Source organism: Maniola hyperantus, chromosome 1 (genome assembly GCF_902806685.2).
Source record: "Maniola hyperantus chromosome 1, iAphHyp1.2, whole genome shotgun sequence".
Taxonomy (NCBI): Eukaryota; Metazoa; Arthropoda; class Insecta; order Lepidoptera; family Nymphalidae; genus Maniola; species Maniola hyperantus.
Genome location: NC_048536.1, coordinates 8,792,973 through 8,818,295, shown reverse-complemented (window position 1 = coordinate 8,818,295; position 25,323 = coordinate 8,792,973). Strand labels below are relative to the sequence as shown.

The 25,323-nt window shown below is 36.9% G+C and overlaps 1 protein-coding gene across 1 annotated transcript; it reads left to right on the top strand.

Annotated features, from left to right (window-relative positions):
- The first annotated feature begins 236 nt into the window (after positions 1-236).
- On the top strand, positions 237-6,124 carry Eogt (EGF-domain O-GlcNAc transferase). Its single transcript, XM_034971532.2, has 8 exons — positions 237-698; positions 1,199-1,289; positions 1,620-1,720; positions 2,410-2,586; positions 3,360-3,634; positions 4,175-4,509; positions 5,135-5,237; positions 5,844-6,124. Exons 1-8 carry the CDS (start codon positions 383-385, stop codon positions 6,009-6,011), a joined length of 1,566 nt encoding a protein of 521 aa, XP_034827423.1. The 5' UTR covers positions 237-382; the 3' UTR covers positions 6,012-6,124.
- Positions 6,125-25,323: the final 19,199 nt, after the last annotated feature.

Genomic DNA, 25,323 nt, shown 5'->3' with positions numbered 1-25,323 from the left:
TTCGCCTAATCTGGCACCACTGACGGTGACTGTGGCTGTCCAAATGTTTGTAATTTAAAATTACAACAATGTGCCCGCCATCTATTTACGTCTTTTATTAACTGTTATCTATTTGTTTAGCCGTACTCGCGCTTAGATGGCACCACAAGCGAATTTCAATTTGCGATTTTTTAATGTTCTGGAGTTGCACCCCTATGGTACTTGCTCTTTGGTTAGGATTTAGGGATTTGTTTACCTTACAATCGGTGCTTACAACTTTTATCCAATACAAAACAAAGAGTATGTATCACTACGTAAAAATATAATTTGCATTTTTATATTTAATTAAATTAATAACCAACCATTAAGAACTAAGCCAATATTTACTGTGTAAAAAGTGAAAATGTTGTTATTTGTTATAATAAGTTTTGTAACATACATAAGTGATGTGATGTTAATCAACCTGACTGAATTAAACATACCACCGGAGCATATTCCTTACATTCTGAATTCGTTCCCTATCTTAGCCGAATCGTGTGTAGCTAATTCGGAATGCCCTTATAAGAGTGTCGTTGGTACAAATGTTTGTTGGGGCTATGAAGCTAACTGTAATAAAAATAATTCATATCATGTAAGACCTCGATGCCCGGGAGATCACAGAGGCTGGGTAAAAACGAAAGAAGCACAATATGATACCTTTTATACTCAAGCTGATTTTGGTAGGTAACTTTTATTAATCATCATCGTTTCAACTCATCGCCGGCCCACATCTGAGCATGGGGTTCCTCTTACAATGAGAAGGGTTTTGGACATAGTCCATCAGGCTGAGCGAGTGCAGATTGGCAGACTTTACAGTTTACACACCTTTGAGAACTCCCAGCCATGCAGGTTTCCTCACGATGTTTTTTTTTTCACTGTAAAAGTTGACATTTAAATGTTAAAAGCATGAATAACTCCCAAAAGTTACAGGTACATGCCCAGCCACTTAGCTATAATCGAGCACTAGGCTCTCATTTTTATTATTATACAAAAAATCTACCTATAGTCCGCGACAGGTCGAGATGGCAAAATATGATGCGGTGGGACGTCCCGCACACCCCCACATCGCCGGCACCAGGTTAGTGTGAGGGCTGTGCGGGTAAAGACTTTCATTGTATTGCCATTTCAACCTATTGCGTACTAAATATTTGTTTTGTAAATAACAGTATATTTTACACAGGTTACATAAAGGAACAGATACAGGAATTGATGGTTATGTGCAAAGCATCATATCCTAGTGATAGTTCTCTAGAATGTTCAAAGTATCTGAGGTAAGCACTTTACAATTATTTAGTTTAGATTTTAGAACAATACAAGGGAGGTTAACAATAAATGGCTTTTTAATATTAAAATAGTGGCCTCCTGTGGCTTCTTTTTATCCCGATAAATCAAAGAGTTCCCACAGGATTTTTTAAAACCTAATTCCACACAGACGAAGTCGCGGGCATCAGCTAGTATTTCATAAATAATTATATAATAAGCAATGTCAATATGTTACATAACTGTTGTTTGTATACAAAAATTAATATTTGTCGCATTTTTATGGAACACATCACTTGCTAGTCATAGTCTTGACATAGCTTACTACTTTATTGTTGCAGATTTTGTAGAGGTCGGAACTTAATGCTCAATTTTACTAGTCTTACAGGCAGAGGTGATAATCTTAGATATAAAATGGATATTCTTGGTCCTGGTCAAATAGGTAACATAATACATTTTTTTTAATTTTGGCAATATCCTATGAATGTGATTCACAAAATAATATTAAAATGTTGAATCAATTAAATCATTTTCTTTGGATTTTATTACATAATAGCTAAGTACTAATTTCAAGATGAAATGGGAAGAAATAGTATCTATACAATATGAAGTTGTTCCATAATATTTTTTATACATGCTTGTATCTCAAAATCCTGATTATGTATTCAAAAACTCTTTTGTTGTGTTGACAATATAATCAAAAATGATGCTTTAGTAACTTTTTTTTTGCATTATAGCACAGTTCAACCTGAGTTCAAAGCTTTGTGTTCAAGTTATTTGAGCCTTGGCTGTACTGATCTATAAATATCAGTGTTGTATTTTTCTGTGTGCGTGCGCGATTTTTTTGTCATACTGCTATTTTAATTATTGTCATTTGTAGGCTTGTGGCAATAAGACATATATTATTTTAGCCATATGTTAATTAATTTTTACTGTGTTTTTGTTGGTTATATGTTTTATTTTAAGGGGGAATAATAATTATGAGCAGAATTTGTCTCCACCTGATATTGTAGCATTTGTATTTTGCAATACTGGAAGTTGCAACACTCTTTGATAGATTGTCACGTGGAGTGGAGCTGACATGCTTATTTCATCTTCACTGCTCTTTGTAATAATTCTTTGTATTTTCAGGGGGCCACTGCCATTTATACTCTGAAAGATTAAAACAAGAGTCAGAACACATGAGTGCTTTACAGTCTTGGGCACCAGAGATGGTTAATTTTGTTAAAACATTGCAAAGACCCATTTCAGATGGAATGTGTGATATTACTATTGATAAGCCAACATATATTATGAAATTAGATGCCAGTGAGTATTAATGATTTTGCGGATAAATGACAATTATATAAGTCTCTATATTATGTGAATGAATCGCTGAATGTGTTGCTGATCGCAAATCTCGAGAACAGCTGAACCGATTTCGCTAATACTTTTTTCATAATATTCCTTGAAGTACGGGGATGGTTCTTACGAAGAGAATTTTTTTAAAAAATATCCTGAAAAATAATTGACTGTTAGGCGGTACGAAGTTCGCTAGGGCAGCTAGTTTATTATAAATATATAATATTATGTATGATGGCTGTACTCACGTGTTGTCGGTGTGTGCCCGACTAGTTTCTAAACCGTCTGGGGTCCTTCTTTAATAGCCCTTTGCTCGCGACGTGGTCCCCAGGAGACTGCGAGCCGTGCGGGCTGCGACAGCTAGGCATACTGTGGGGTGGCTGGAGATAAGGGGAGGTGACTCCAGATCATCTCCCGATGGTTCCTGCGGCTTTGTCTCTGCCATCGTCATACATATACATATATTTATAACGAATATCACTCACTTTAGTTTTTTTTTTTTAAAGAATATTAGCCATGTTAAATGACTAATATTCCCCTTTCCTCTCCAACTAAGCGTCAGGCTTGTGCTAGGAGTAGGTACTACAATAGTGCAAACGGGCGGGGTTTGAATACTAAAATTATAAATTCACGTAAAAAGCCAATAGCCCATTCTCTCTATCCCTATAGCCCACTTAGTGGACCATCAGCATTCCATGACACATGACATGATCTGAAATTCCTATTTTCTTTAATTTCAGCTGTAAATATGTACCATCATTTCTGTGATTTCTTCAATTTATACGCCTCACTTCATGTAAACTCTACACATCCATCTACATTCAGTAGAGATAATCATATTCTTATTTGGGAGACTTTTACCTATGAATCCGCATTCCAAGATGCTTTTAAAGCATTTACCAAGAATGCTATTTGGGATTTAAAAAAGTTCAGAGGTAAAGTGGTGTGTTTCAAAAATGTGGTGTTTCCACTTCTGCCTCGCATGATATTTGGGCTATACTACAACACACCTCTGGTAAGATCTTTATGATAGTTTATGGATTCAAATTAAATTACTAAATGCTCAATGAGGAGTTCAGTACTTACATTTACCTATTTACTAACATCTGTTAATGCAAACCTGAGAAATCGTACTTTACACTTCATAGTGGTATACAAGAGCTTGATGATTAATGAATGATAAAGATAATACAGATTCAAACAATAATCTCAAAAATTGCGGAACTGATTTACGTTAAGTATTCATCCCATAGATTTTCTCCAGGAAAATTTCTCTTTCCTGTGTGAAGTTGTGTCTTGACTCCAGTCATGACTCAACTACTTGATAATCTAATACTTCTATACTAATATTATAAAGAAGAAAGATTTGTTTGTTTGTTCTTAATTGATAAACTCTGAAACTACTCAACCGATTTTAATAATTCTTTTACTATTAGAAATTTATTTTATCCAGGATTACCATAGTCTATAAATTATATACCTTAGAGGTTTGTACCGCGGACGAAGTCCTAGGCAAAAGCTAAGTAATCTTCATGTTACTTTTCGCACATTTCAGATATATGGGTGTGAAAGAAGTGGTCTCTTCCATGCGTTTTACAAACATTTGCTCCATTCTTTAAACGTTAAACTACATCTGCGGAGTAATGATAAAGTAAGAGTGACATTGCTTTCGAGAGGGACCACATATCGCAGCATATTGAATGAGCAGGCGATTGTTGAAGCTTTATTAAAAGTCAAAGGCTATCATGTGCAAAGAGTGATGTATGACAGAACAGTGCCATTCACGGAGCAGTTGGAAATTACGCACAATACTGATATTTTCATTGGCATGCATGGTGCTGGCTTGACACATTTATTGTTCTTACCTGACTGGGCAGCCGTTTTTGAAGTGTGGGTATATTATTTTAAAAAATCCAAAAGATTGTTTTAAACGCACCTACTCCATTGCAAAGTCATGCAACTAGTTAAGTTTATGTTTCGTTCTCAAAAAAATATGTATAAGAAAAGCTGTTTTTATATAATCGCAACCGCGTCGCGCCGGGATTCTGTTTACCTACAACTGAAATGGATTTTGGAAAAGGTGTGCCATACAAGCATGTTTAAATAGGTGTGCCATACAAAATGAAAGTTATCTTTTGTAGTACAGTAGCCGGCAAGAAATATTGTACATCGAACTTTAGAATGAGGTTTCGGCTTTGTAGAGCGTTGTCTCTGTCGCTCATACCTATGTGACGTTTTGTCGATCTCAATCCCTTAAATATATAATTAGGTTATGCTCGCGACTTCGTCCGCATGGACTACACAAATTTGAGACGCCTATTTTTTCCCTTTAGGGGTTAAATTTTCAAAAATCCTTTCTTAGTGGATGCCTACGTCATAATAGCTATCTGCATGCCCAATTTCAGCCCAATCCGTCCATTAGTTTGAGCTGATATATCAGTCAGTCTTCAGTCAGTCAGTCACCTTTTCTTTTTGTATATTTATGTAATGATGCATATTTTTTGTTTTATTTTAGATATCACTGTGAGGACCCCAACTGCTACTCCGACCTAGCCCGACTTCGGGGACTTAAATATGTCACATGGGAAGATAAAACCAAATTAACACAACAAGACCAGGTAGGAGAACATAGTATAAAATCCTTACTATTATTATAAATTGAAATGGTTTGGTTTGTCCTTCATGCTGCAACAGAGCAACGGATCTAGGTTAATTTTCGTTTGGTGAAATTATTATTTTTCTTCAACGTGATATCACATGCGATTTTTCACAGAAAGTGACTTTTTCATATTTGTTTAATACAATTTTTAAGCTGTTTAGAAGAATTAAGTATAAAATTTTACTTGGCAAAGGTGTTCAATTATTATTATAATGTTTTTTCTTGAATTATTCATTTGTTTATTGTTTCCTCACAAATGTGAGAAAAGAAGTATACAAGTTTCGGCCAAAATAGCAATTAACATTCTCGTTTACTTAAAAAGAACTCTGCTAACGCCTCATACTTTCATGGCCCATCCATTCAACCGATTTTGACGAAATTTGGTACAGCGATAACTTGCATCCCGGGGAAGGACATAGGCTAATTTTCATCCCGGAAAATCAAAGGGTTACCACTGGATTTTTAAAAACCTAAATCCACGCAGACGAAGTCGCGGGCATCGTCTAGTTAGAAATATTACAATTTAGTAGATATTTATCTAAACACAATATTTTGTTGGTTTCAGGGACATGGGCCTGGTGGTGTTTCACATTCGAAATTTACAAATTACTCCTTTGACGTGGAAGAGTTTTTACGCTTAGTGGAAATATGCGCTGCTTATGTGCGCAATCGGCAGGATTTTAAGAATTTCGTTGAAGCATCTACATTGAAACAATATCACGAGGAACTTTAACACTACATAGTTATTTTAATTTGGTTTACGTATTTAGCACACCCATACATTCGCACGCAGAAGCGAAACGCCTTAATGTCTATGAAATAAATAAATACCGCGAATGCGTAAGTGTGCTAGTCTTGAAGTAACATTCCTCGAATATTATGTGATATTATCATATTATTTTACAAGGTAGTTTTGATAAGATTTTTATTGAATGTTTGTATAATACCTACACCATAAATTTTTAATTTTTAATTAGGTATAATAAAATAATGTTGATGAACTTAATTTTAGGCGAAACTCATAGCTTGTAGTAATTTTAACGCTTATCTGTGAAACTAAAACATTCCTAATATTTTTTATTATTTTCTATGTCTATAATAATATGATTCTACTTATCTAGGTTCGTAATGCATATAATCGTTTACTTCGTGCAATAGTATTTTTTTGGCTTTGTATAATTATGTATTATACAATATTTTTTTTTGCATAAACAAAAAAACATGCTTGATCTCACTAAAAAAAACTACAGAGATTTTAGTAAAGTATATTAGGGTGGAAATAAAGAAATTCCCGGCTGAGTAATATTGGAAAAAGAAGGCGAAGCTGAGTACTTCCCAAGTGATCTTATAGGACTCTGCTGGCGTTTCGACTTTAAAACGAAACGAGGTCATTAGTTATTGCCATTTCGCCCGAGACTTGTGTAGTACTTTTCGATCATTTGCGATGATCTGATCTGTAGCTCGCAGTCGAAATGAGTTACATACCTGAAATATGGATATTTGGTGTAGAATGTTGACCCAAATCAAAGTATTGCATTGCATAATATAGGTATCTGTAGCTGTGTATGTGTTGCGCGTATGATATGCGCGTTAGATACTACAATTAATTTAAAAGTAAAAAAAACCCTCTGGTATATTTTCATAGTCGTAAGTTTTCACTTCTGTCGGCGGTCGCCACCAACAACCATATTAGATGTGCTATTTAATCTATGTTTCACTTTTAAATGAAATAAAATGCTCATTTTTTAAATCAGTTTTTGTTATCGATGTACGATGTGGTTCATTGCGGTTAGAAAATCCTTTTCAATTAATTACGCCGAAACTATGAAAGCCATTAGATTGTTTATTTTAGTAAAACGTAGCTATGTATGTATGTTTGTATTTATATGCATTGCATGTTCCACTGTAGCGCCTAAACTATTGAGCCGATTTCGATGAATAAGGTGTCAATCGATTTGTAATTATGGTAACAGTGAGATATATGTTACATCCAAAAATGTCGGGGTTTCAGATTTTTTATTTGCTATCGTATCGAGTGGGGTGTCAAATGAAAGAGGAGCTGAGTTTATAAAATACTGTGCAATGACTACCCATAATATTATTAATACGAAAGCGTGCTTGTTTGTTAGTTTGTCCATCAATCACGTCACAACGGAGCAAACGGATCGACGTGTTTTTTGCTTGGGTTAAAGATACGTTTTTTCCCGGAAAATCAATCGATTAGAATTTACAGAAATAATAACATAACACTCACTAACAACAGTCTACTCTAGCTTAAAGTGCAATCGTCTTACAAATTCCATTATATTTATTCCGCCTCAAATGGTTGAACATAAACAAATTCAGTAATAAGTTCTAATTCTTTTATTTACCAAACAGTTTCTAGTATTTGCAAGGCAGTATCCTTATAGGTCTGTATCTGTAGAATCAAAATTGACGAATTAGAGTCTAAAGTTCATTGATGAGGGCTGTACCTACTTTGGGATTTATAAAAACCTAGATCACGCGGTCAAACATGATTTAATTTTAATTAAGCTTGTCTGGCCTTTTATTATTATTACATTGGCAAGAAAAAGATGCGCCTACCCTAAAATTTAGTTGTCATCCGAATCAGCACATTAGCATGAGCCAACAAACGTGCTGTTCATTTATGATTGTACGGATGCCCCGATAACTGTATCAGCATTTAGGCATTGCCGCGCATAACTGCCGTAATTGTACCCTGTTATATTGCGATAAATGGCTTTGTTTCGGTGAGGTGAGACCATGGTGAGAGAGTTGACTGAAAATAATATTATATACGAATAAATGATGCCTACGACTTCGTCCGCGTGTATTTAGGTTCAAAAAATGCCGTGGGAACTCATTGATTTTCCGGGATAAAAAGTAGCCTATGTCCTTTCCCGGGATGTCAAGCTGTGTTTCGACCTACCAAATTTCGCGACAATCAGTACCTACCAAATTTCGACAGACAGATATATAAAATTTCGCATTTACAAATACAATATTCTAATTACAATTAAGAAACGATCTTTCAAAAATCCACTCCTAAGGGGGTGAAATGGGGGTTGAAAGATTGTATGAAAATTGTAGGTACTCGTACCTACCTAAAAAGGTGTATGAAGTTTGGCTATAGTGCTATGGAGTGAGTAGGTAAGTGAGGACTTTTACAGCGGGAAAACTTCTAATCTTATGAGAAACAAGAGAATTTTCGCGGACGAATTCGCTTGTAACCAATATGAGCACATGGCAGCCTACTTGTAAGGAAATTGAAGCGGTATGTTACCTAGTTTCTAGTTCCAATATTTTGGCCTATCAAACTGGTCTGGCTGGATTCAGGCGGCGGCGCAATACCGGTGGCGTGTGGCAGTCCCTGCAAGAGACCTACGTCCAGCAGTGGACGTCTATCGCTTGATAACGATGATGATAAACGCGACGAGTGTTATACCTACTTAGGTTCATACGAACTATGAATAGTAGAATCCTACGTAGAGCATTTTATTCAATAAACTTTTACAAGTAGGTAGGTACTTTTCAATCGCCAAATGCATCTACCATTCGTTCGGACTTCGGAACCCTTTCCTACCAAGAATAATCAGCAAGAAACTCGGAAGATTTGATTTACAATATTATGCCTATACTAGGTAGTTACTGCAATCCAGTGCATTACTGGAGCGAGCTGCAAGTCAAATCACATTTACATTATCTTCGATTGTGTAATATGCTTTTTCAGGAGCATACTTTTAATAGATTATTTATACTTAATTCTCCAGAAATACCTATCTAATAAATACTAATAATAATAATAAATAATTATTTGTTATTTACTCGTGAAGCGGTAAATCGTAAAACAATCGATAACACAGGCAATATTTACAGATGGAAAATAATGAATGACCAAAGCCCGCGAGGCTCGGCCGTCGTGGCCATAATTTTGGCTTAACCAGATTGTATCGCTAAATAAGAATCAACAACTAATTGAAATAAATCCGAAGTAATTTTAAGATGATATCTTTAATAGTTTTTACAGTACGTCTTAATTTATGTTTCTGCAAGTTGGGCGTTATTAAGTTTTGTTTAAATGTGTGATAATAACTAGGTAGGTTAGAGGCACCTGCTTACCTATTTCAATAGTAAATACCAACCTATTTAATAGATTATTTACCTATACACAGAATTGTTTTTTTTACACTTCCCACTGACTGGTTTTACGATCTATTACTTATTTTATTGGTAAACTACAAACCGAAATAGGTTTGAGTCGGAGAAAGTTTGTAAGTCCGGCCCATCCACTTAGGGGTGGAATTTTGAAAAATACTTTCTTAGTGTATACCTACTGTTTACAAAGAACACACCTTCCAAATTTCACGACTCTTGGACCAGCGGTTTAGGCTGTGCGTTGATATATAAGTCAATCAGTCAGTCAGGAATTTTATATATAGGTACAGATGTTCACACTTCACTTATGGTAGTCCTACTCTAGGGCGATTGTAAATCTATAGTAGTAAGTAACTTACCTGTAGTAGGCTAGGAAGGTACTACTTAGGTGCGCAATCTGAGATCGTAAGATTAAAAATGTTTGCCTACTCAAATGAATACAGTAAAACCGTAAACAGGTTAATAAAGCTAGGTGGTTCGGTCGGTGGCGGTAGCAGCGCGCATGGTGGTCGCCTCAACGACCGACGCTACCGATTCTTGTCGCCGATAGCAATCATAGGCGCCGGCGCTCAGAACTATCCCTGTGTTTATCCGTTTATCGCCATTTGCGAACTACACCGTCTTTATTAAACTTCTATCCGGAATCTACCTTTTTTCTTTTCCACTTTTTCATTCAATGACAATTAGATGTGATCATACTTGATGGTAGGTCTGTAAGTGCCCAGTGGCAGGTACCTAATGTACCTCTCTAATCTATACCTATAGTCCGCGTCAGGTCGAGATGGCAATCGGGGTATGAGGCGGGGGGACGCCCCGCACACCCGCGCTCGGCCGCACCGGGCTAGCGCAGGAAAGTGCGTTCCCTCCCCGATTGGCATTTCAACCTGTCGCGTACTATACATAGATTTGTATCGAGTCAATGTAAGTAGGTATACCCAGCAGTTTATTAAACCCACACCCCCATCAATTTCTACTATGCTTCGCATCAGAACGCTAGATTGCCGGTAATACCTTTGCATATACCTAGGTCCTAGTATTAGAATGAAAACCACTTTGATATACTTTAGAAGGCTTTTATTCACTGTTCACATAGTAATTCTTAGTTATATCAGCACAAGACCAAACTATTCTTTTTTTTACGCGCCATTTTTGAGTGACGTTTCGCATAGATGCTACTCCACAGAGCACGCTACAGATAATACAATCACCTAGTTTTATCCGTCTAACACTAACACTAAACTAGCGGCACGCTATGATGGCCGGTTTGACGTTTGTCCGCTCATGAAGTTCCGTATTAATTGATAACGACTTTGAAGGAAATAATTGTATTACTTTATTGACGATAGTGATGTGCAGAGATTCATAAATTTTATCGAATGTAGTTTTAGGTTTAGGACTCAAAATTTATTTATTAAATTGATTTCTTAAATGTATACAAGTGTAGAAAAATCAGTTTGCACCATTTAAGGGGTGAATGTACTTGTGAATATGAACAATTTTCACTATGTGGACAAACCTCTGAAATCGCAAAAAAATATCAATAAATTTTTAAAAATGGAATCTAATACGATCGTCACATAGGATCGCTGGCTAGCACAACTACTACCTCCGGCAAACTCGCGTCAATGCTCAATGCAAAACAAAGCAGTTTCGAATTGACGTTGCTTCGAAAAGTATAAACTGTCAGTGCAATGCGATTGTGATATAGTTTTGACCTGGCTTTGGATTTCAAATATTGATACTGCATTACTGTTGACCCTTGCTCGTTAATTTGGACTCTGTTCAAGCCCTTTGTTGTGGATTTCGTCGATATGACCGAACGTACGCAGAGAACTGTTCTAAATAGTCAGACACGTGAGTTCCTAATACGCCTTCGTAACTATTTCGATCGTGAAGCTCAAAATGGAGGGCCAATTTTACCTATAACGTCAGTGGTTGAACGCGTAGCTGATGCGCTTAATATTGGACAACGAACTGTTAGACGGATAACTAAAAAAAAATATGGCGAGACTGGCACAGAAGAAAATAAACTTCACACACCAAAAAAGAGAAAACGAGCAAAACCAGTCGTAGGCATCGATAGCTTTGATGCCGATGCTATCCGAAGACATGTTTACGGCTACTATTTACAGAAGGAGTATCCAACAAGAAAAAAGTTGGTGCATTCACTGAAGGAAGCTGGATTATTCTTCGGTGGGGAAAGTTCTTTAACGAAGATTTTGAAGACCATTGGATTTCGATACAAAAAATGTAACAAACGCAAAATATTGATGGAAAGATTTGATATAGCGATGGCAAGGTATACTTTTTTACGGCAAGTGAAAGAAATCAAAAATTGGCAAAATGTTGTGTTCTTGGATGAAACATGGCTTAATGCTAACCATACTGTAGGCCGTTCTTGGAACGATGACACAGCAGCATCTACTTCCAAAGTTCCTGTAGGAAAAGGATCGCGACTTATAATTTGTCACGCCGGAACCATCAACGGGTTTGTCGAAGGTTCTCTCATGGCTTTTGCGTCAAAAACCACTGGAGACTATCATGAAGACATGAATGGAGAAAAGTTTACTGAATGGTTTACCTCAATGTTGTGTAGCCTCCCTGAACCATCTATTATAATTATGGACAACGCCCCATACCACTCGATGCAAATTGACAAGCCACCTGCCCAATCCCAAAAGAAAGCTGATATCGTCGCATGGCTTCGTAAAAATGGCGTAGATGCAAACATGAATATGTTAAAAGCGGAATTAGTACGTCTTTTAAAAGAAAACAAACCAACCAAGATCCGATACGTCATTGACGAAATAGCATTAGAACATGGGCACAGAGTTATACGGTTACCGCCTTACCATTGTGAGTATAATGCGATTGAGTTGGTGTGGGCTCAAATTAAGGGATATGCTGCAAGACACAATACAGAACCCCCATTTACCACAAAAAAAATGCTAAAATTATTAGAAGAAGCTTGTGAACATGTGACTAAAGGAGACTGGGAAAAGGTTGTGAATAGAACTGTTAAATTAATAAGGGAAGATTATGAAAGAGATGTGAAAATAGATAATATTATAGAAAACGAACATATAATTATTAATGTATGTGATGATAGCAGTGACGACAGTGAAAATAGTAGTATGGACGAATCTGATTAATTATGGCCTTTTGTGGCACCTTTTTCGGTATCTTTTGTATTCATATGTTTCTTGTGTGCATATAAAGTATGTATATTCATTTTCGTTCAAATATTCAGTTCGTTCAAATAAATTAAATAAACATATACATTTTTGTTTTATTAAACCTATTTAATCAGGTACAAAAACAAAACTTAATTGTTTTTTGTTCGAGAATAAATTGACATTCCACATCACTATTGTAATGTGTCAAACCGGCCATCATAGCGTGCCGCTAGTGTAGATACATTTTAGTTACAATATCATCAACTGCTCTTGTTCTGACTCTGGTACATCTGCATATTGAATCTAATAAGAATTTTCTATTTAAAACAAAATTGGGGAAAGTAAAATATGCTAAGTCAAGAAGTCAAGATGTAGAAAAAAAACTTGGAATTTTCGTTTTACCATAATTCGATATTAAGTAATCAAAATAATATGTATAACTATCACTTGTTTTAACGTTGAAGTCAGGAGACAACCTGCATGCCTGAGAGTCCTCCATAATGTTCACAAAGATGTGTGAAGTCTGCCAATCCGCACTTGGCCAGCGTGGTGTATGGTTTCTCATTCTAGGAAGAAAACTGCTCAGTAGTGAACCGACAATGGGTTGATGATGATGATAATTCGATAAGAAGGTACTTACCTAATACCTACCTACCTAATAGTTAAGCCATGGTATGGCAACAGGCAGGCGATTAACATTATAACAAACAGTAGGTAACAGATAGAAGACAAACATTCGTGGCTCTTTCAAAAGCGTAGTACAATAGTCGTCATCAATTACAGGCAATAGATCGCCCAACATCATTTGTCCATCCGTCCGTTAGTCGACTGGGGCATTCCCACGACTCGCGGGATGGTCGTGTTTGTTGTCGGAATATGTCCAATGAGAAATAGTAATAGAAAATTGGTTCTGATTGCGTTCGCTGTCTATTTTGTTCGTTTTATCCTCGTTCTCACTAGATTTCTTTTATCCACATAAAAATACCAATTTAATATCTAAAATAAACATAGTCGAGTACTTAGGTACAACCAAAGTCTGAACTTTGAAATACCTATTTACGTAGGTACATTCTGTAAATAATTATGTAGTAGATAGATGGCTGTAAGTAGTTGTACATTTGAAATCTAGGTCTAATTATATCATTTACACTTACGTATATTTCATTGAAATACCTATAGGTAAGTGCTGTTATTTATTCATTGGTACAAGTTGTACCAATATCTTAAGCATTTAAACTTTTTACAAAGGTATTCGCGTGATCGGCGATTAGAATGTCATTGGAATGATTGAATGGCTCTTTCCTGCAATATAAAAAATTAAAAATACTTAGAGGATTAACAGTTCTGCCTCACAATAAGATGCCGTAACACGTAGCAAAGTAGGAATAATAATAATTAATTGATCAAATGCGAGTCGGAGTCGCAAACGAAGGGTTCCGTAATCCGTTGCATCGTATAAGAAAATATAACACTTTTTTTTTTTTTGTGATGTAACCATAAAGCCATGGTTTTCGTATTTTTGCCTTTTAAATACTTCTACTATAAGACATTGCTACCTGCCAAATTTCACCACAACGGAAAGTAGGTACCATATAAGTACGTTTTGACTTCCTTGACGGGTCTTGACAGACACGACAGGCAGAGAGACAGAAAGACAACAGACAGACCGACATACACGACAAATAGACAGACAGATATGATAGACAGACAGATAGACACGACAGACAGACAGACACGACAAACAGACATACCGACACGACAAACCTATAAGGGATCATTTTTTTGGAGAAACGGAACCCTATAAAAATGTATGTACAGTACGCGGTAGAAAAAAAAGTACATTGGCCTTAAGAATGACATTTCAGCTTTGTAGAGCGTTGTCTCATGGTTGTCTCTGTCACTCATACATACCTATATGACGTTTTGTCGGTTTCAACGCCAGAGACAATGCTCTACAAATCCGCTAGGTATCTCCTTCTAAAGGTCGTTACAAACATATATACCTAAATACATTATTTTTTGCCGCGTACTGTATCTTATCTGGTCAGAAAATTACACTGAAAGCATGTTTTCATGAGTCCACCAGTGACCAGGGCCGGGTGCCGACAGCAGCTACCCGCTCTATGCCGCACTGCTCGTGTCGTCGCTATCGCGTTCCACGTCGCGGTTATCGCTGCGTTGATAATCTGCATAGTGCGAACCGTTATTGAAAGCCACGGTACTAGTTTGTGCGTGAAGGCTACAATAGCGGCACTTTAATCTGATATTTATTGACCGAGAGATAGAATGAGGGTATAGTGAGGTGGCCTAAATCTGGAGCTAATATGTGTAAATAATGATCTAGTGGTCTATGCGCTTCGTATGTAGATTATACGGGTATTAAAACTGAAGTTGACGTCGTAACCGATAGTGGGCCGAGATTGATTTGACAGTTGCTTGTAAGCGCGATCGAAAGAAACGGTCCACACAAACAAAATGGAAATCGATTATAAAGAACAAACTTTTAAAATTAAAATTGAGTATTGACGAGAGGCGTGAGTTAGTGGCGGATCGCAGCAATGGGACTCGCGCGCGCCTCCTATCAATGATCAATTTGGTTCCGGAGAGATTATCTTTTGATCGAAGCAATTTCTCTTCGGCCTTGTAGTCGATAACATCGAAACAGCAACGGTTCGCATCGATATCCATAATTATAAACCAGGGATAAATAAAATTCGAGAATTCTCTGAATCTTTTGTTCAGCATGAAATTAATAAGTAATTATAGTTAGTGGCTTCGCAATACATTTACAAAAATACCGTTATTGTTAGACAAAATATTAATTTTTATAAACAAAAAGGTAGTAGGTACTTAACAGCTTCATGACGTTTCCTCAAGGTACCTACTAGCTACAGAAATCCTCTGTGGGGTTCAGCACACGCATTTATAATATAACACCGAGCAAAATACTAGTTTATAATATAATTTCGAAAGAATTCTTAGGTTTGCCATTGCATAGGTTTAAAAAAATGTGTGAAACAACATTTATGAAAGCTTACCTAAATGATGAATTTATTAAAGGTACAGGCTGCTTGCTGCTTTCCAAACGAGTACCTACGCAACTGCGCAGTGGTAGCGTCTTAACGTAGCAGAGAGCAAGGTACACTTTATGCTTTTAGCTATATAGTTGGGGCCGATTCTATTGTACACAGTCTCTAAACTAAACTAAAATGACACGTCTAAGTCTAAGTCTATTGCATGTCATAATGTTGCTTGCGGGAAAGGATAGCATAAGATTTAAACCTGTTAATTTAGTTTAGTTTAGAGATTGTGTACAAGAGAATCGGCAAGTGTTTGATTGTATGAATTTAGCCATAATATTACGAAACTTTCGGCTTTGCTCTACAAATGCGCCCCGTATGCGCGTACCCGTAAGAGCCACAAATTGTCCTAAATACTATTACATGTAGAATGTAAGTAGGTAAATAAACTAAAAATATTTGAATTTATGTGAACCTATATTTTAATTAATTCAACCCCTAAGGGGATGAAAAATGAGTTTGAAATTTGTGACTTGTGTAGTCCACGCGGACGAAGTCGCGAGCATAAGCTAGTAAGTTATATTGTAGGTGATTAGGTAGGTACCCAAGTACCTACTTATAAAATTGACTGAAAGGAATATTTAAGTCTTACCTAAGTTTCGACGTAGGTATATAAAGTGTAATTGACGTTTGGCCAAGAACTTGTCACCGCTACTAGGTAAATCTAAGATCCAAATGAGGTTTATTCAAACTTTTCGATAGCTTCAATGTAAATACTGTCTATAGATATGCGCTTGCTACAAATCATCATCATCATCATCATGATCAACCCATCGCCGGCTCACTACAGAGCACGGCTCTCCTCTCAGAGTGAGAAGGTTTTTTGGCCATAGGCCACGCTGGCCATGTGCGGATTGGTAGACTTCACACACCTTTGAGGACATTACGGAAAACTCTCAGATTTCCTCCCAATGGTTTCCTTCACCGTTAAATCATGTGATATTTAATTAATTAAAACGTACATAACTCCGAAAAGTTAGAGGTGCGTGCCCGGGATCGAACCCCCGAACTCCGATTAGAAGGCGGACGTCCTAACCACTAGGCTACTATCACAGCTTTGCGACACATATACTTAACTAAAGAATTAAAGACCATCATCGGATTCCTATTATTCATTTGTGACATTGATGTAGAGATGAATCATTTCACAGATTACATATGAAAAAACCGGTCAAGTGCGAGTCAGACTCGCGCAATGAGGGTTCCGTACTACAGTCGTATTTTTTCGACATTTTGCACGATAATTCAAAAACTATGATGCATAAAAATAAATAAAAATCTGTTTTAGAATGTACAGGTGAAGATCTTTCATATGATAACCCACTTGATATAGTTTCTCACTTTGAAAGTTGAAAATACTAATTATTAGTTCATGACCACAATTTAATTTTTTTTGTGTGATCTAACCCTAAATTCACGGTTTTCAGATTTTTCCCCAAATGTCAGCTATAAGATCTATCTACCTGCCAAATTTCATGATTCTAGGTCAACGGAAATGTAGGTTTCTTGACAGACAGACAGACAGCCAGACAACAAAGTGATCCTATAAGGGTTCCGTTTTTCCTTTTGAGGTACGGAACCCTAAAAAATCACGTGAAAAGTCTTTTCATTGTACCTAACTATTTGCTACCTCACTTAAAGTAGCCTGTGAAAAATTATGAAGCAAAATCTCACAAAATCTTAAAATTGGTACATTGATAGCTTGCATCCAAACTGTTCGTCCTTTGGAATCCAAAGGATGGACATTGCCCCGGAAAATAGAATATAGAATATAATATTTAAAATAGAGTAGATATATTTTTATTCAAGTAAACTTTTATAAGTGCTTTTGAATCGTCAAATAATTTAATTTAAAATCAAAGAGTTACCACGGGATTTTTAAAAACCTAAATCTTAAAAATTACAAATGTGTTTCCTATCTTATATTTAAGACTCAATAAAAAAAGTTAACAACTCTCTATTTCTAAACGGATTTGCACTTAGGTTTCCACTTTACGTCGATATATTGAATATTAAATCTCTTGTAACAATAAACCCCGCATATTATTAAACAAACCGGCCAAGTGCGAGACCGAGTGTGCATCGAGGGTTCCGTACTTGGGAATTTTTTAGACATTTTGCACGATAAATCAAAAACTATTATGCGTAAAAATAAATAAAAATCTGTTTTAGAATGTAGGTATAGGTTTATGATACTTCACTTGGTATAGTTATCTTACTTTGAAAATTGAAAATACCAATTATTTGTCCATGAACACATTTTTTTGTGATGTTACCTACCTACCTCTGCCAAATTTCATGGTTCTCGGTCAACGGGAAGTACCCTATAGGTTTTCTTGACAGACACGACAGACGGACAGAGTAGTGGTGAACAGACTATTGCGTAACTACTCGGCGTTTCCTTGACCGAACCGCCCTCCCCTCCCCTCGCGACCCCGTTACACTACTATAGATAAATTCTTACAAAAACACAAAAACGTCATATTTAAACTTCACATTCAAAGTGCAAAGGTGATCATTGCTATGATTTTATTCTACCTAAATAGTTATGTCTTCAGAAGTATTGTTCGGACAGTTGAATGACCAATGTGTCAAGGTATTGGTATTTAACTCAGTGCTGTGAGCAAGTAGCACTCAATTAAGAGTACAAGTACGTTAATATTATTGTATTCTGTGGTACAAGGTAATGTGTTTTCAAATACTATGACGCTGCAGAGATCGATTGCATAGTTTTGTCTAGCGCCTCAGAAATCAGAATACATAATAGAAGGTACAGGCTATAGTGCGATCTTACCAAATCACCACTCAAATACACTCCTTTGCAAAAAACGGGCACCTATGCTAATAACTGTACGATACCTCGACGTAAGAAGTGATTTTTTCAAAATTACACTTAGGTACCTCGTCCTCGTCGAACATAGTGGAATCCAAGCTTCATTAGAGAAAGTACGCTACTTCAATTCGCTTGTGTCCAAGATGCATAATTTGTTGCGAATCTGCAACGGGCAATCCGGTGCTCAGGGAGTAATTTAAGGTCCCTAGCTGGCTGCTGTCTGCGTATGTTAGCAGCTAGAAGCCTCCTTCTCACCATCGAGACTAACTTAAGCTCCTAGGTTCCTAGGTTATTTTTTATGTAAATGTAGGTATTTGTAAACTACCTACATTATGTTCATAATATGCATATACCTACCTAGAATACTAGACTAATAACGACAGAGGAATGTGCAGTGCTCAGACAAGCCGCCAAGCGCTTACGAGCACGAAGAAACCAATATTGTAAGTGTTTTATTTTTGTGGAAAAAAAAACGAAGGTATATTCATCTGGTTATTGCCAGGAATTGAACCCGGGACCTCCCACAAATAAGACCACAGTGCTTACCACTGCGCCAGGGAGGTCTTCGTTTAGTGAGTAAGTTACCTACTCACTAATTAAATAACGACCTCTCTGGCGCAGTGGTAATTTATAACTGACTTCTTAGTAATTCTCTCCTCTAATATCTCTAAATTCTCATAATCAGGTTAATCACATGACTTCATGATAGTGAGCCAAGTAACACTGTGAGAGCTTGTTGCTATGCCTGAAAAATAGTGCTAGTAGCGACTAACGTGGGTGTAATCCAACAGAAATAAGCGTTCTGGCGCGGTTATTATTGCTCTTAACCTTTCACGAGTGTATCTAAAAGTTCACAAGAAATAATATAAAACTGACAATTTCAAGTGTATTACTCTTTCACAATATCAAGTATTTGTTTAGTTTAAGTACGTTTTGTTAAGGTATGATCTGTTTGTGTAGCGGTGTGGGGTGTACGCACTTTAGGCGCAGTATTAAGGGTGGGTCCACACGGCACACCTGACTTTTTGCTGATCACGTTTACGTATTTATATTATCGTATCAAATACGCGTAGGTATCTAACTTAAGTTTATACTATGTGGAGATGCTCGTTTAGATTTTAGCCATACCGCATCACTTGTCCCATTACCAGTCATTCGATCGTGTTATTACTGGAATTCATAATAGTCAAGCTAGGAGCTTCTTTAGGGGACCATTCAGGCGACATGTGTCATATTCAACCTTTAGTGCATTGACAATATGGACACAATATGTCGTTTGAATGTTCCCCTAAAGAATCTTCTATGAATCCCAGTGTAAGTCAGATCTGTGTAGTATTAACGCTATAAATTTTTCACCACAATAGGTACAAGTCCATAATATTTACTAATTTTTTATACACGTATCGCGATTCGCGTGGAGATGTGCGAGCTTATACTGTTTAGACCGTAATAGATCAGCGCTTATATTGGCGTAACACAAGTTTTTATCCAAACTACCATCATCGCGACGAAGCTGCACAACGGGGATCGTAATTGACGAAAATATAATAATATCTCTATCAGATGTGGACTCACCCTTTTAGATAAGTGTCAGGTTTCATAGATTTTGCTGTCTCAATCGAACTTTGTAAGACCTAACTTTCACTCGTGATGATTCATGCTGTAGGCAAACTGTAGGTATAATTATTATGTACAGTGAGCATTGGGCTGGGCGACATAAAATCAGTATAATAGGACTAGAATATCTAATAACAACAAAAAGTGAAGGATTAAAATATTTATTGAGAACTAATCCCAACTAAGTGATTCGAATAGGAAATCGTAACCAAAAATATTCCTGGTATTCAGGCACTTTCCCGGATGAAAATTAGGATACTAAAACACATTATTAGCATTAATAAAATATACTTAGTCATACTTAAATTGTCTTTGGCTCATAAAGTAACTTGGCGAAATGGTGGCGAACGTTCCAAGAGTCTTTTGCACAGCTTTTGCGTCTGTGTACGAGTAAACTCATAAGTCATAAGTTGGCGAAACTCAATGAATGAAAGAACTCAGGTGTGTTTGGTTTTATTAGGTGGTAATCAGGATATTATCGATCGTTTAAAGGACACATTACAAGATAGCGGTGTTTGGTGCGGTTGACACGTTCGATGTGCGAGATAGGGCTCAGCGCGTGTCCTGCGAAGAGCCTAATGGCCGCGATCGCTGCAGGCACAACGTGCCTCACAGTTTAAATTGAACGTCAAGCTATCGATTTGCATAAATCACTGTGTTACTATTTTCAATTATTTGACCGGTTATAAACCCTGGGTCGGTCGGTCGGCTGGTTGGCTGACAAACGGAATCTTTTTAACCAGTAGGTACCTACTTAGTCCTGACTTCTGACCCCTGAAGCTTAACATTGCTACAAATTGGGCCTTTTCGTTTCTTTGCGCTTCGGAGAGCACGGTCGTGGTTATTATACTAACATCTAATAATAAATCTCGTTCTCTTAGTCGAATTGTACCTATAGGTACGTGTGCGAAAGGGTCTGGGAACCCACCGCTTATCCCAAGAGAACACCTACCATAATGGATGGGAGTTAAGACTTAGTAATGAGAAATACTACCCCCAGTGAAAGAGGTGCATACAGCTTATCCTGGGGAACTGTGTTGCGATCGATGTGTACGACTCGTCCAGCATGTGCGAGCAGTTCTAATCAGTATCTATAGTTCGCGACAAGTTAAAATGACAATCGGGGAGGGAACGCCCCGCACACCCGCATAGCCCCGCGCTAACCCGGTGCGGGCGAGTGCCGGTGACGTGCGGATGTGCGGAGCGTCTCCCCGCCTCATATTATCTCGATTGCCATCTCAACCTTTCGCGGACTATACTACATAATGTATAGGCATCAGATAAGGGTGGGCAGGTAGATGCTAGATAGGTACTTTAATTTCTATGAACTAGGTACCAAAAACTACTTTCCAATTGGAATGGAAAGTTTGGTGTTGATGAATCAGTCAGGCAGAGGACATCCATCTTTATAACAATACGCAGTTGTTTATCTAAGTAATAATGTGTAAGTACCTACAGGTTACTGTCATCCGTGTTAATAATGATGTATTGAATCGAGTATCATCGTGCCAATCTTAAAGTCTTGTCGACAAATGTTAAACTTATGGTATGTCGACAGGATTGAGGGAAAGTTGAAGTATGTGAATAATTTTTTATTGCAGCGATTCATTTATTATTATCTGACATCCGAGTTCCGTAAATTACGATCGCTTATTTTGACAAGATTTTTAATGCAAGCAAGTTTTGAGCGATAATTTGTGAACATTATTTAAGCGGATTGTTGACGAAAATCTTAGGTTCAGGGGCAGATGCCCTTCTAAGTCTAATTTCCTGGCTGTGGCCCAACCTCATCTGGAGGCCCCCACAATTGAGCCCGCTGAGAACGGATCCATAAAATCACATCAGATAAAAAAATCTGAAAATTCTGAAGAATACTTAACTCTATTATTTTGTGCCCACAAAGAATATTCATACTACCTTTTCACCGATTTCACCGATCTTGATGAAATTACAGAGATAGGTAGTTTGCATCCTGGAGATCGACACGGGCTGTTTGTATCCCGTAAATCTAAAGACGTGTTCTCTAGGGATTTTCAAAAACTTAAGTATATCCACGTGGAAAGTGTCGTGGTCACCATTTAGTTGTTAATAAGGAGTTGTTGCATTAATTTCAATGGCCCTGGGGTTTTGTGAAACTTTATAGGTAGGTACGTATTTACTTAGTGATACGTCTTGATACTTCTAATCTAATAGGAGTATCAAGACGTTGGCTTAATTTTCGTAGTCCGCTCAGAAAATTTGAGTTTTCCTGCAAGCGATTTATGTAACTGGGCCACGGAGTCGAGCCCAAGTTGCAAGGGAACAATGGCCTCTCTTGTAATACAAGCGCTTGAGCAGAGTCGCGCGACCACGCCTGCCGCTTTCCGCGAACAACTTGACAGCTGATAAATGTGTACCTTATTTAAATATTTATGAATACGACCCCTTCTTACGTCGTCATCGGATGATAACATAATTATCACTCCACTTCCCCAGTGTTTTAAAAGAATGGCATCTACTAACTTGCAACCCTATATTAATAACAGAGACTGATAAACTTTTCTTATTGGAGTAGCGTTATTAGACATTCAATTAGTCATCACACTCAATTAGATAAAAGAGCGTGGATTTGACTCGCAGTAATGCGCGAAATGTATGAAATTCGGGATGAAAAGTGTCTCCAGGTATAAATCATATACAAGTGCGATTATGTTTTTCTGTATGTCATCTTGTAATTCATAAGGGTCAAATGAGGCCCAGAACGAAAACTGAGCACCCCGACTCTAGGCAGTCTTGTCTGACTTACCCCTAGAGTGTTTTCGTAAAGCGCGAAGACAGAAGCTCGCGAAAAAGGAACGAAGGGGCGACGAAGCGACTCTTCTTGCGAAGCTCTTTACAAAACTTGATCTTTAATTACTATCATCATTATCACCATTATCATTATCATCACTATAATAATGATCATCATCGTCATGAAAAATAAAACAGAAACTGAAAATCATAATGATAACTATGATAATCATGGTTATGGTGATCATTTATCATTATGAACATCAGGATTACCATCATAATTCTCAGTTTAGCTGCGTTTTATTTTCTATTTATTCACTAATTCTACGGTATAATATTACATTTTATACATTTCCTAGAAGCACTTTGGAATTGTATAGAGTGCCTATGAACTGTATACAATGCTAAGGAAATGTATAAAATGGTCAACAATAGATTGCATATTTTATACTTTGCCAAAACATAAGCCCGTATTTCACGGAATGCCTAGGTATTCTATCGAATCACTGAATTATATACATTTCCGGTAACATACATATAAGTAACACATTTGTGTTGTTTGCATACATTAAACAGGTATTTTATTTTAATGAAACCAGTGAAAAATAATACCTACCTAGCTAGTAGCTAGTTGAAATGCTTGGCGTCGTTGAAATTGTTTGACTTTTTCTAACTAGACTTGAAACGACGAGGAAAGCGGTGTTAAAGGTTTTTGCATCCCTATTTCTTACAACAGAGACCTGTGTGCATTTTTGTATAATAGAGAATTCCTATCATACTTGTGAAATTATCTTAGAAATATGCACACCGACCGGCCTCAGGCAACCTCGGCCGCTAATTAAAGCAATCATAATTCTTAAACACAACGAGCATAATGTCTGCTTACAGTTAAATACCCCTCTTAAACGTTATTAACTAAGTGACATTTCCGTAAATATCTTCTCCATGCGATGTGCAATAAAACGCATCATATTTACTATGGCTCTGTCCGTAAAAGCTTGTTAGTTCCTAGTCATCTACTAATTGACATGAGGTAATTTGAAGCATTCACACGTTTAAACTTTAATTATAATATCATGTTAATTTTCCTATTGGTTTGTAAAGTTTATATATAAAGCCGCTTAGTAAAAGGAAACTAAAACTAATGGAGACATTCCTGAATAACTATAGTTTAGGAGTGCTGTGCCTGCATCATCAGGGTTGAGGAATTGGGACTTGGAGTCCAAGCATGAAGTCGTTGCTTTGTATTTACTTAAAATATTAGTTCACTATGAACACTTCCTGAATCTTGATAACTTAGGTGGGCAGTAACCCTGCGCCATCAGGATTAAGGAGTTGAATCAAAAAAAATGGAACCACCACGAAAACTTCTACTGATGATTAAAATAAAATTTTGCAAAATTGGTCCAGAAACCTCGAAATAATCGGTGTACATACATAAAAAAACGCGCCGACTCGAGAACCACCTCCTTTTTGGAAGTCAGTTAAAAATAACATTTAACATTTTACTGATTTTATAAATAGGTACCCAGGACTAATTGATGTTGATAAATGAAATTTTTAAGAGGACAAGAGACATGGTGTTTATGACTATATTCAGATTAAGCTTTTTAAATTATAATTTATCACACACCTTTTCTAAACGAAGTAAGAACCTTTTTTGTTGTGCCACGGTTATGATTTCTATAAAGGTACCAAATCTGGTTAGGCGATTGCGCTATTGTTTGTTAGACATTACAGACCGAATATGGCAAGCACACCTGTTAATGCTACCAGATAGCTAACTAAGCCAACTTAAGAACATTATTTCATTTGTTTCTGACTCATAATTGTCCAGTAATAGCCGGTTAAATCCAAGCGTAGAATATGGAACGAACAAAAACTTGAATGTAAAGTTAGTAGTTACGAAATGTTTTCACTAGAGTCTAGACAATAGAAATAGATAGGCATGTAGATTTATGGGTTTAATAATTTTTGTCATGATTTGGTTTTTCAGCTAAACGCAATGAATTATATATACCAAGTTAACCATTAAAGTTTGTGCACTGGTTCTATTGGAATCCGAGAAAATACGGTTAAAATTGTTGTAGTGCTACACCTGGCTATACCAAAATATATATTTAACGAGTTTGGATCAGACTCTTTCAAGGTCTAATGACATCAGCGGGGCGGTTGTCTAAAACCTGCATCAATCATTATTACAATCTCAATTGTTCTGATTGGCTGAATTTGTTGCAACAATGAGCAACAATGCATTGTGGCCAATAGTGAGCGAGCATTAACCAATCAGAGATGATTGCGATCGTGACATTGTAGCTGTCAAACAACCGCGGTAGGGCCACCGATCTATATTATGCACATAAAAATGTTCTCGATTCATTTTTTCTCGGTATACCTACTAAGCGTAAAATA

What these genes read in the sequence shown, in the direction of transcription:
- Eogt (XM_034971532.2), top strand. Translation starts at nt 383, where the DNA reads ATGTTGTTATTTGTTATAATAAGTTTTGTAACATACATAAGTGATGTG. An exon ending in GAATGTTCAAAGTATCTGAG is followed by an intron (nt 1,290 to 1,619) that starts GTAAGCACTTTA and finishes TTATTGTTGCAG; the next exon opens with ATTTTGTAGAGGTCGGAACT. An exon ending in AATTAACACAACAAGACCAG is followed by an intron (nt 5,238 to 5,843) that starts GTAGGAGAACAT and finishes TGTTGGTTTCAG; the next exon opens with GGACATGGGCCTGGTGGTGT.